Here is a 12,779-nt window from a genome sequence, read left to right on the forward strand (position 1 = left end):
TGCATTATTGTCATTACCATCAGTATAAAAAGATCTTCAAACAATATCGTTTAATTGCAATAATTTGAGAATCGTTCAGGAAGTTTTATCGTGACAGGCCTAAGTGTAAAACCTTTTGTTTTGGGTGGTTAGTAGGGCTTAAAATGTAGCATTCACTGATCACTGGTCTCAAACTTATTTGTAATTTAAAGCAAACCCAACATGTGAGTGGAACAGCTTGACGACAGGACTTTATTCTTTAAATGAGCTGTAGAGATGAAAGGACGACACACAGAATGGGATTTATTCCCTGTATTATTTATTGAAAACCCAGCAGTCATTAATACCTGTGGTGTCTGAACAGGCAGGGGAGGAAGGACATGTGGTAAACTACAAACTGCTGTCATTCTGTTAAGAGAAAAACAAAAAAATAAGGACAAAAATATAAAGATATGCTACAGAATGACTGGTTGTGTCTTATTGAAACACCTTTTAAAAATGTTACATAGACGCAGAGGGAGGATGAGGAAGAGGAGCTTAGACCAAGAAGAAGAGTACAACAGCAGTTCAAGAGATTAAATGGGAAAAAAAAAAAAGTTTCTGGAGAATGGGGTGTGTTTTTTAAAAATAAGGGGTTCTGGTTCCTTCTCTGCCAAGTGTTGCTTTTACTTCTTTAATGTGAAAAGCCAGAAGGAGACAATCGTATCATCTCGTCATCTTTCTGTCCATCTTCATCGTTTCTTTGGGGGTTGGGCTGTGCGAGGCGGCGTGACGGGTCGGCCGGAGTTCATCCCTCCATACTGGTACTTGGCCTTCTTCTCAGACGGCTTCAGGATCTGAGAGGAGGAAGAAGAAGAATCGATTATTACTGGACCAACAGCTCTACCTGGAAACATGAGCTGAACTCTTGACTGTTACGTAAATATGTTGGTGTCAAACATCTCCTCGGCAACATATCTGAATTTTACGACGTATAATATGGTACAAGACAGACCTTTGCATTAACAGCACTGAGGCTAACAGAAAAGATTTTGTTTTCCAAAGATTCTGAATTTTCATGTTCCCATTCTTATGTGGATTTGGAAAATAATCCAATCAAATTCCATATTTTAAGCTTGTGAAGGAACCCCAAGCCTGTTTGTCAACGGTGGCTTCAGTAAACTCAGAGGGCCACCAGAGGGCGCTCAGAACGTTGGATGGAGGGAAGGGGGTGGAAAAAGTAAAAGCAAAACAAATTGAAGAAATTTAGTCGAAATTTTCATCCTAAAATCTGATTTGTTTTTCTATCATTATAGAAAAATACAAGTTAAAATAACTTACTGAAATGTGTTTTGTCATGCTCATCTTTATGAATGGCAACAGAAGGAACAGTAAAGCTGAGGAGGATTCTGCTGTAAAACCCCTAAATTTTCCTTGTCAACTAAAACCAAAACATACGAGGCTGAATTTATGCTAAATTATAATAATTAAAGAATAGTGATAAAAGTGAGATACTAGTGCTGTTTGGGGGGGGCATGGAGTGGAAAGGCTTGGGAACCTCTGGGCTAAGCAACAACTTTCTGTCAATCAATTCACGTGATAATCTGGGTTCTAAAAGATCCTGGATCAGTTACTATGGCAACAGACCTGGAAGGAGCACATCAGGGTTTCATCCACGCTCATCATGCCACCGGCGTTGTCAAACTCCCCGCAGTAGTTGGGAGCTGAGAACAGGGTCACCAGCTGCCGCTTGGCGAAGAACTCATAGCCATCTTCTACCACCTGGGGGCGTCGGACACACAAGAATCAGCCAAGGCTTTTACAACGGGGGGAGAGGGAGGGGGGATCTGGTAGGAAGGAGCTGTGGTACCTGGTGAGCTCTACAGATGAGGTCCAAATCGTGACGGTTAAGGAACTTGCTGACCACGTCGGCGCCGAATGTGAAGGAGACGCCGCGGTCGTTCTCCCCCCAGCCCTGCACGTCCTTATCAGGGTCCGACCACAGCAGGTCGCACAGAAGACCTGCAGGGGGAAAGAAGTGAAACAAAACGTCAGAGTCCGTCACCATCTAGTCACCTGGTTGCAGGGAAAACCTGGTACTTTTTTTTTTTTTTTTTTTTTTTTTTAAGAGACGTTAGTGAAGCGTTCACATGCGGAGACGGAGTCATGGTGAAACTCCATAAGAGGATGTGAGACGGAGGCTGCCAGGGTCTCAACTCCAGCTACCTTATAAGGACAGGAAGAGGTTTAATGAGGGGGTGAACACAGAGAGGCTCCTCTTCCTCTGGTCCAGCTACAAGTAGATAAGGGGGAATAAGGCTGGGGAAGCTCCTGTTCTTACATTAGACCACAAATCATTCAGCAGAGAAACAGGAAGAGTTCACAAGAACCTGAGTTCATGTTGGTTCATCAGGACCAAAGGGAAAATGGACTAAACAGGCCACCATAGGAGAGGCTGAGAAAAACATTTCACCTCCTTACTAAGTTAATACAGTTTTGTTTTCACACTTAAATGTGTTGTACAGACAGAAAACACCAAGTCAGCCTGAGGTGAATTCAAATAAAGGTTTTGTTGAAGGGAAACCAGCTATTCAAACCAACCAGGCACCATGTAAACCAAGGGATAAACCCTAAACCTAAAACCAGCCAGTCATTTCTGGGAAGGTTCACTCTTCCAACTTTTTTAGTTGTGACTGTGGTTTACTGGAGTCACAAACCTTCAAAATGGCTTCCAGGGTTTCTATCATACCATCAACCTGGCAGGCCGCCAGGATTTACTTATCCCCCACAAGGCTAAACGGCATTTGTCCATTTTAAATGTTTTATTGTTTTGGGGTGTTTTGTGTCATGAAGGTGGTAGGAGTTGGTAGGAGTCAGTGAGTCGCCGGTTCAATTCCAACTCCATCCACCTCTGCTGTCGTGTTCTTGGGAAAAACACTTCACCCGCCTCGCCTGCTGGTGGTCAGAGGGCCAGTGGGGCAACATGGCTTCTGTCAGACTGACCTTTGTGCTCCTTTCCACTCTGATCCAGGTTTCATTTCTCATTTATTCTTGAATTGCCTTAGATGATTTGTCGCTTTTTTCTTTTCTTTTTTTTTTATCATTTCCTTCAAGCTACGTTAGGTTGTCAGAGAAATTCCTCAACTCCACAGCTTTGGCAAAACTTGCAATTTGTCTTTGATGAGTGGTTAATCATCAATCTCAATTGGATTCAAACTTTGACTAGGCCACTCTGTAACCTTACAGAGATGTTCTGGATAATGATACTAGAGGAGACGGTCACAAACTGATGGACACATCATCCTTCAGGATTTTTCTTGTAGAAAAATAAAAAGAAAGGACCATTTGCCTTTAGACAAAAAGAAAAAAAAATAGCCTCAGGCTGTGGGAAGTTTTCCAACCTTTGGTGAGATAATTTGAAGACATGTTTTATTTTGTCGCGCAATCTTTTTGTTTGATGCTCTTCACTTCTTAAGACACTGAAGAAACTTCCAAATTAACTAGATTTGGATGTGAGGCAGCGTGATCATTTTTACCCCTCTGATTTATTTCTAAGTTCTCCTTCTGCTTGGTTTGAAGCCCAGCTAGTCTGCTGTGTGACCGCATGTTAAGCTACCTGTGTCAGGCACGTCTGTGGGTCTCATGATCCGTCTGATCTGCTCCATAGACTGAAGGTCAGGAGAAAGTCCTGACAGAGAGAGAGAGAAAGAGAGAGAAAGAGAGAGAGGCGTTACAGGACTTTGTTTTTATCATAAACCTGAAACACTCCCAGGTCTCAATACCTCCATGACAACAGAAGATCTTCTCGTCCACTATGGCGGCGATGGGCAGGCAGTTGAAACAGTCAGTAAAAGTCTTCCACAGTTTGATGTTGAACCTGCGTTTACCTGCAGGATCAACAAGAGTGTTAGAAAGAGCCCACTGTCAACTCATGAACACATAAGCTTATCTCAATAAGCAGTAAATCAATTAATTGCATAATAAATTCAAATGAGTCGAAAAAGAGAAGCTCCTCTTTAATATTGTCAAAAAGTCGTCATGTTGAGAAATCCTGAAAATGTTTGACACCACCTGCCACTTTCCACTGTCTTCCAACTGTCTAAGAAAACAGTTAGCCATTTGTTACCTAAAAAATTAAGCTATTTGTTAGCTTAAATTCTTAAATAGTTTACTTGCCAGTAAACAAATAGCTTAATTTGTAAGCCAACAAATAGATAAATTAGGCTATTTGTTAGTCTTTATTTTAAGGCAGATTTACAATAATTTACTTTTCAACAAAAACTTGGTTAGCATAATTAAAATGTAGCATTTTTAGCTTACTGGTTAGCAGGAAAAATACAAATATCAGTTTTTATGAAAAAAGTGGTTGCTATTGGTTTCTGCATAAATAGCTAAAATTTGGATACCTTAGTGAAAAGAGTTTGACTGTTTTTTCCTACACTTGTTGAAATTTCAAATAGTATTTTCAATGTTCATTCTGTTGAACAAAACTGAAATGAACTGCAACCCATGTACTTGGGATGCTTCTCCGTTTCAAACCCTACATTAAAACAGGAAGTAGATGGAGTAGGCGGAGCTTACACTCGTCGTAGAAGCCGTAGATGCGGTTGATGGAGGCACACTCGTGGTTGCCCCGGAGCAGGAAGAAGTTCTCGGGGTATTTGATCTTGTACGCCAGCAGCAGGCAGATGGTCTCCAGCGACTGCTTCCCTCTGTCCACGTAGTCGCCCAGGAACAGGTAGTTAGCCTCTGGAGGGAAGCCGCCGTACTCAAAGAGCCTCAGCAGGTCTGTGTACTGTCCATGGATGTCACCTGGAGGAAACGGGAAGCATGCTGCGGGATCCTTACAGGAAAACGGGCCGTTTAGTCAGGGAGGGGGCAGAGCTTACCGCAGATTTTGAGCGGAGCCTCCAGCTCCAGCAGGATTGGCTGGCTAAGGAATATTTCCCGGGATTTGATGCAGAGGCCGCGCACCTCTGCCTCCGTCATCTGGACGATCTTGCCTGGGCGGCATCCTCGTACTGGTGGGAGGACAAGGAGAAGTGGAGAACAGGTTAAAACGGATGCATTTCTAAAAGTGTTGATGCCACTTTCACTTTACCGACCATGTGTTGTCGGTAAAGTTAATGTGTTGTCACATGGCCTCTGCCGGTTTCACTGTCAGTGAACTTGAAGCTAAATATGGGGGACGACGTGTAGGCAACAGGAAGACAGAAATAGACTGTGTGGGTGCTGCTGCTGGTGTTGGGGAGGGATGTTTGGACACACTTCCTGTTGGGCAATGGGTTTTTTGTTGTTTTTTTTTAGTTGAAGAGGAAACAAAAGCTTAGTTTAGTCCCGTCAGTCATGTCCAATTTCAGTTCCATTTTTGTGTTGTTGCCTAGAAACAAATCAATGTTCTAACACAATAATATCTAGATGTAGCCTATACTTCATTATTTAATTTTTTTAGGATTTTGTTCTGTCCTACAGTCAAATATAGCTTATAGTCAATTATGCCACATGAGGAGTATCCAACTTTTTGTAGAGCTAATCTGATCTTAGACTGTAAGGCAAACATTTGACACCCAATACAAAGTAATTTGCAATACCTGATACTTTTGCCTGTTTTCCCCGTCTCTAAGCTGAATGATTTTTTTTTTAAAGCAGTTCCAGTTACTGAGACTTTGTTGTCGTTTTGTTTATTTTGGATATTAGAAACGTTTCCTGCTTAAGTGTAAAAAATTTTCCTGTCTTTGAGTGGGTATACCTGCATCAATAAGACATTATTATCATTATATCAGCAGAAAATCGTGTCAAAATGACAATATTGTTGTTTATTGCAGTCATTTCTGGGACAATTTATCATCCAGTAAAATGTGTTATAATGAACAGCCTAAATGAACTATACTATTCGGTTTCAAACACTTTATTATCAAATAAAGTGTGAAACCAGACAAAGTTAGGACACCTCAGAAAATCTGATCGGTGCAGATCTGACTACAATGATCAAGCAGTTAGCATCGGCCATATTTATTTTATGTCTGTGGGCCGACTGTCACACATTTTTCCTGAACGATAAATCATCCCAGAAGTTATTGCAATAAACGATATGATAATTTCCAGTAATAGAATGGTAATGGCATAATAATAATTATAAACATTATAAATAATGATGTTTACTGATCTTTGAGAATTGTGATTCTCAAAGATCTCTTTGTGTGTGTGTGTGTGTGTGTGTGTGTGCGCTCACACACAGAATAATGATTCTCAAAGATCAATAAACTTTAAACTCTAATGAACATTCAACAGCTGGAAGACATTTAAATATACAACATAAAAAAGACAAATAGAAACAACACAAATCGAACTATGAAGCCTCTGAAAACAAAACTGTCATTAAAAAAATAAATAAAAGAAGGAGCTGGTTGAGATCAAAGCACTGGGCTAAAAACTTTTCATCCAGTTTTTGGTAGAAAGGAAAGAACAAAATGATAAATCATGAACATGGAAATTATTGAGCACATTTTAATTCATCATGCATGTCCGATCTATTTTGCGATATTTGTTTAATCTATGAAATAATTTTTAGACAAAACTGTTAAACAATGTCAGAACTCTTCCCTTCAGTGTTCCCCCATTTCTTCCTGCTGTGTTTACACAAAGAACAAGTCCAGCACCTCCGACAGACAGATCCGCTTCTCCTCGCTGCTGTTGAACCACAGCAGTGGAGAAGAGCCGACTCAGACCACACCACAGAACGGGGGGACCGTTCAACGGGCCAGGAGGGACGCCACCGCCACCGCCAGCTTTAACGAGGAGGAAAGTCGTCCCTTTTCTGCCTGGAGACGGTGATCACGCCCACCTCACCCTCAGCCTCATGCAAACACAACCTGTGTCCACGTTTTGACTGAAAGGGGACACCAGGACTATATCTGGAGGGTCCAAATGGAGGGACGGCTCAGGTTAGCCAGGAGAACGATGCACTGGAGAATCTGGCGTTCAGAGAAACGGGACCGTTCACACAATGCACAACCAGGGGGAATGTGTGTGTGTGTGTGTGTTGCCTGCTGTGTGGCTTCATAGCCGTCCCCTTCCAGCTGTGTGAGGTGACGTGTCCACACATCGGTGCCATCTCAGCTGATATCTGGGATGGACCAAGATGGAAAAGTAGGAGGCCTGAAAGGATCAGCTTTCAGGCGGCGGGTGAATCTGAATCTGAGCTCACATCAACACCTCGGTTTCTCCTACCTCTCCAACACACACACACACACACCCACACCCACACACACTGTGACCTTGACTTCAGACCGTACCACTCTAAGCTTGCAGGGAGGGAAGTGTCCCAGCATCTCTGCGTCCGTCGCCGTGGCACTGCGGCTCATGGAGAGGTGAGGAAGAGGATCGCCATGGAAACGTAGCAAGGTTGTTGTCTGGGAGTAAAGGATCTGCAGACAAGGTAGAACCTCCAGCGGGTCGCAGCCTGCATACTAAAGCCTGCTGCGTCAGAGCAGAACAGGCTGCACCGATAATCAGACCATTTCCTCAACTTTCAGCCGATACTTTCTGCACAAACCAATTTTTTTTTTTTCTACCTTCGCAAAACTCTGAAAGTCAGCCAATCCTGTCGCAATAATCAATCAATTAATCGCTTAACAAATTAAAATGAGCTCGATAATTTCCATTCAGTTTTTCATCTGCCTGCTGCTGGCGTACCAGACTGTTTTGTTCACAGAGACTTCATAGTTCATTTTATTTATTATTCTTGGTTTCATTTTATTGTAAATATTTATAATGTCATCCTCTTGTAGTGTAGAGTGTTCTGTACAAAACTAAAGTTTTCTAGTCTCTGACTGAGAGGGCGATCATGCATTACTATGCAGATATCAATATTGCCTGAAAATGGACTCAAAAGCGACAATATTTGGTGTTTATCGCCATAATATCTGGGACAATTTATCTTGTGCCGTTAACAGTAGGGTGACTATTATTAGCAAGTTGGCAACTTTTTCCTTCTTAGTGACTATTCAGACACACAAAAAAACCAAACAAAAAGCAGTAAAACATGTCAAAGTGTAGCGAATTACTCCTCAATTTAAAAAGAACTTTTCCCCACCAAAGTTCCAGTTCAGTGTGAAAATGACGGGTGTGATTCATTTCCCCTCCTCTTTACCTTTCAACTACGATGCTTGACATTTATCAATGCAGACGTCTGGCTGCAACTTTAGAAGTAGGCCAGATACTGATATCAGATACTAATTTTTCAGCCAATATCGGGCCGATGTCCTGATACAATATTGATATCGGAAACCACTCGTACACAGAAAAGCAACAACCAACCAGAAAGGAACAGGAATCGTTCTCACTGCAAAATTCAATATTACAATGTAAAATTTTCCAAAGCTTAGACATTAATCTCAAGATTCCTGTTAAACTGCTATTCCTTCAGAAAAAAATAAATAAATAAATGTGGGATCCTTGTGCATCTTTGTTTGCAAAAATATCACATCTGTTTCTTTAAGTGGCTGCATTCCTGGGTCATCACCCTGCTGCACCTTCAGTGAGCTACTATGACGTCAGGAAAAAGCAGCGCCTCAAACGCACGCACACACACACACACACACACACACACACACACACACACACACACACACACCCACACACACACACACACACACACACACACAACCCCCCTTCCTCAGTGAAATCTGCATTCCAGACAGCTTCACAGAGCTCTCAGACCTGAGCAGCTCCACCTGGACCAGGATTTACTGCAGCAGAGACTCAGCAAAACGCAACATAAACAGCAATTCCCTCCAAAACATAATAATATTACCTCATTTTTATTTAAACAAAAGAAAAGATGCACAAAAGGAGTATTACTAAAACACACTGTGGCTTTGATTAGACTGCTTTAGCCGTTCCTGGTCCTTCTAGGTACAAACAAACCCAGTCTTCCCCCGAATTAAAGTCCGGCTGCCTAGCAACAAGCAGGTTAATTTGCCAAATATGTGGAGGGATTGGAAGGAGAAGCCCAGCTCAAACCACACCAAAGCACTGTTGCAACAGCCAGAACAATACAACCCACAGAGAGAAAGCACAGGACCAGTCTGACCACTTCTGCTAATAGACTGAGAAGGCCTTCAGTCAGTGTAACATCAGCTAGCTTAAAACAAGCTAGCAGGCTGGTTTCATCGTGTTTATAAAGAGCTCCAAGAGCCAACTGATAAATAAGTCAATCACAGACACTGGGAAATGAACATGTGACCATATATGGGCACGGAGTGGAAGGAGGAAGTAGTCAGTCAGGACAAAGAAGGAGTGCTGCATGGGATGGAGAGAGAGCCAGAGCAGCAAGCAGAGGGCTTGGCTACACTGTAGGAAAATAATAAAGTTAGAGAAAGATCAACTACAGTGTTGGGCTGGTGGTCTGTGTTTGATGTCCTGAAAGGTTCTGGAGTAAATAACTTTCTGCTTAAAATAGAAAGATAAAAGTTCTGGCAATTCTTCGACAACTGAGAGGTTTAATCTGAGTTGGTGTAAATGAACAAGCTGAGCGTCGTCATCATATGTCCTGTCAGCTGTTCTTTAAACAATCTGATTCCATTTCCAATATGGATTTCAAGACTAAAAACTCCATAATGGAGAATAAACATTTTTGTCAGGGAAGAGCGAGCCTTTTTAATTTTTTAATATTTAAAAAAGGACAGCATATTTTATGATGTCCCCATCAACTAAGCCTGTTGCAATAGATCTATTAAAACAAGCTGGATAATTTCCATTTGCATGCTTGTTTTTTTTTTCTTTCCATCAAAGACTGGATGACAAAAGCTTTCAGTTTGGTGTTTTTGGTCTCAAATAGCCCCTTTTTCTTTGAAGGGCAAATTTTTTTTAGAGACTTCATAATTCATTTTATTTGTCGTTTTGGGTGTTTTATTCATTTGGGATATTGAGATGTTCGAAACAAACAAAACTTTATTGGCATTATTATGCCACTACTTTTATATATTACTTGAAAACGGACTCAAAAACAATACTAGTGTTTATTGAAATAACTTCTGGGCCAATTTATCATCCAGCAGAATTTGTTGTCATGACAACAAATATTTTGGAGGTTTTCTTAATGTGGTCAAGTTCTGCAAGAAGTTCTGCAGAGAATAGTTTTGCTATGAATCATCACCAGTTTTTAATCTAGCATCTGTTTAGGTTTTTTGTTGCCCAGAACCAAACACAGAGAAGCAGCATTCAGCTTCTATCCACCACAAATCCAGAACAAACGTCTAGAAGATGATGCCGAAACGCTGAGTTTGTTTAAATCAGCTGCCAAAAAAAAACCAACACATCTCTTAAGAGATTTTTTTATTATTCATATTAATGGAATAATTGGAACACTGATCAATAGATCTGATGAGAATGTAACATTTTAAATTTCGCTATGCTTTTTTGTGCACAATAACAAAAGAAATTCTGATTTATTGCATGTTTCATAATTGGTTGCATGTTTACCATGTGAAGCACTTTGAACTGCTTGTTATTCACAAGATGTGAATGACTTTTCTTAATAAAAACAGCAATATGTTTATATTTTATTGTATATTTTGTCATTGTTGCAATAAATAATCTGTGAAACTGAGGATTAAATTGTTTCATTATGTTTGAGTCATGTTCATCAGTTACATAAAGAAGCCAAAGTGTGGACATTGTGAAGTTGAAAAGTTTTAAGAGTTTATTCTAGATTAAAAAAAAAATGCATAGATTTCTGCATATTAAAACAAAATAATCAATTTAAAAAATATAAAGCAGTTCTTTCAAGTACCATCTGAAACTGTGTTTCTATTAGACGCTTGTTTGCAAGACCAAGCTGGTGTATGGTCTATTTATACTGCAAGATAAAAGTTACGCAATACAACTTAGAAAATGTTAAGTACATCTTAGCCGTTTTGTTTTTGTTTTTTTAATTTATGACATGAGGCTCCACTGCTTATAATCTAATATTCTGACAAATCAAACCAGAACTGGATAAAGCAACACTGAACAGACTCCATAAAAGGCAGTGTGAACAGGGTCACTGATTTCAAACAGCAGATCGTCATACTGCTATGAATCATTTCAGTCAGTTTGTCCATGTCAAAGTTTTTTGTGCGGGTGTTTTTTAAAAAGCAAGTCGGTCGACTTGCTTTAAAAAAAACACACACACACACAAAAACAGCCTTCCTTGCTGGTTAAGCTTGTTTAACACGTGTTGAAAAATTCTCCAGCTTCCTCCTCTGAATAGTTTTATTGCACCAACAGCAAAATGTGGAGCTGCTTCCCTTTAACACACTGCAGACTCTGATATTGAAACCAAATACATCTGGAGATATTAAACCTGTTACAGAAAGCAATTAGAATATCCATTGAGGTGATTCAGATTTTTTCATAAGGAAAACTTTATTTAGAAAGATTTCATATTTATTGTTTCAATTTCGTTTTATTTATCGAGTTTTATTCTGGATATTTAAAAACGTCCTCCAGCCACAGTGTTAAGTGTTCTTTACTAAATTAAACTTTGACATTTGACATGGCATTTCCAATAAGTTACTTGAAAATGGTCTCAAAACAATAATATCGTTTATCATGATAATTGCTGGGACAATTTATTGTGACAGACCTAGATGTGTTTATTCATCCGTTTTGATGTTAAAAATGAAAATATGCCTCACCGTTTTGTTTTGATTTTTTTTACCGACATGAAAAGCAAATTTGATCAGAAACAGGAAGTTTGAGGTTCTTCCTTCTTCCTGATCAAGTGCATGTCCTGTTGGCGGGTTAGTAGCACCCCGGTGAATTTTGAGCAGGCATGACTGCACGTTTCTATCCCTGCTGCATGAAAACGCCCCGTCAGACCTTTTATTTAAGCTGCCCACCTCTGTTCTTTCTAACTGGGACTCAAGCCAGCCACCCCACCACCCCCCATCTCACCTCCAAACCCCCTCCTCCATCTAACCCTCTCCCACGCAGGGGCAGATGGAAAACAGTGACCCTCCCTACTCCCCCACATCACTGAACGACAAACTCAGAGTCCTGACTGCAGTGGCATTTCTGAGCAGGCTTTTTGCATTTTCATTGGGATGTTTTTGTTCGCCTTTAAGTGCCGGTTGTGAATGCTTGGCTTTGTGGCGCCAAAGAAAGACTGAAATTGAGAGGAGAGAAAGAGAGAAGAGGGGGATAGACGGGAGTGGGAGAAGAGTGGAAAATTGAGAGGGGTAGTGGTGGTGGGGGGGTCGAATCGCAGCAGCAAAATGAAAGTGCAGAGAAAGGAGTGGATGTGAGGGAGGGCTTTTACTGGGTGAAGCGCTGGCTGCCACATTTGGTGCCAGGGGGCGAGCGCGCCCCGCCGCACAGGCTCCACCATTGTTGTTTCCACAACAGAATGCCACGCCAGCAGCCTGGAGCTGAGCAGCTCTCACACTGAGAGGGGAAAAAAAAAAAAAGAAAACAACCGGGGAGACACCAACTGCAGAGATACATTTGGAAAAGATTAAAAGTGTTCAATGCAAAGGCTTTTTATTGTTTTGTTCAAACTAAAATGTACAAAAAGTATCAGTTTAACTCCAACTGAGAAATAAATATTAACGTAGATGCTTCTAGGCGACATGTTTACACCCTGGAAATGATGGGAGGTTACGGTTTTGAGGCGTGTAATCGATACAAGGCTGCAGCTAAAGATTATTTTAGTAGTTGATTATTCTAATGATTGATTAGTTTACATTTATTTTGAAATCTATGATTTTATATTTTATTCAATACTAGAAATGCATAACAAAATGCCACAACTGAATTTGTTTTCTTATATATATATA

The 12,779-nt window shown here is 40.7% G+C and overlaps 1 protein-coding gene across 1 annotated transcript in view; it reads right to left on the reverse strand.

Annotated features, from left to right (window-relative positions):
- Positions 1-276: 276 nt before the first annotated feature.
- LOC103480185 (serine/threonine-protein phosphatase PP1-beta catalytic subunit) overlaps positions 277-12,779 on the reverse strand; it is a 23,195-nt gene continuing 10,692 nt past the window's right edge. The window contains exons 2-8 of the mRNA XM_008435057.2: positions 4,848-4,979; positions 4,540-4,770; positions 3,741-3,845; positions 3,575-3,646; positions 1,829-1,980; positions 1,606-1,740; positions 277-815 (exon numbers count right to left, since the gene is read on the reverse strand). Of these exons, the coding sequence (XP_008433279.1) occupies positions 711-815; positions 1,606-1,740; positions 1,829-1,980; positions 3,575-3,646; positions 3,741-3,845; positions 4,540-4,770; positions 4,848-4,979 (932 nt within the window). The 3' untranslated portion in view covers positions 277-710. The remainder of the gene's footprint in view (positions 816-1,605; positions 1,741-1,828; positions 1,981-3,574; positions 3,647-3,740; positions 3,846-4,539; positions 4,771-4,847; positions 4,980-12,779) is intronic.

This window comes from Poecilia reticulata, linkage group LG18 (assembly GCF_000633615.1).
Source record: "Poecilia reticulata strain Guanapo linkage group LG18, Guppy_female_1.0+MT, whole genome shotgun sequence".
Lineage (NCBI taxonomy): Eukaryota > Metazoa > Chordata > Actinopteri > Cyprinodontiformes > Poeciliidae > Poecilia > Poecilia reticulata.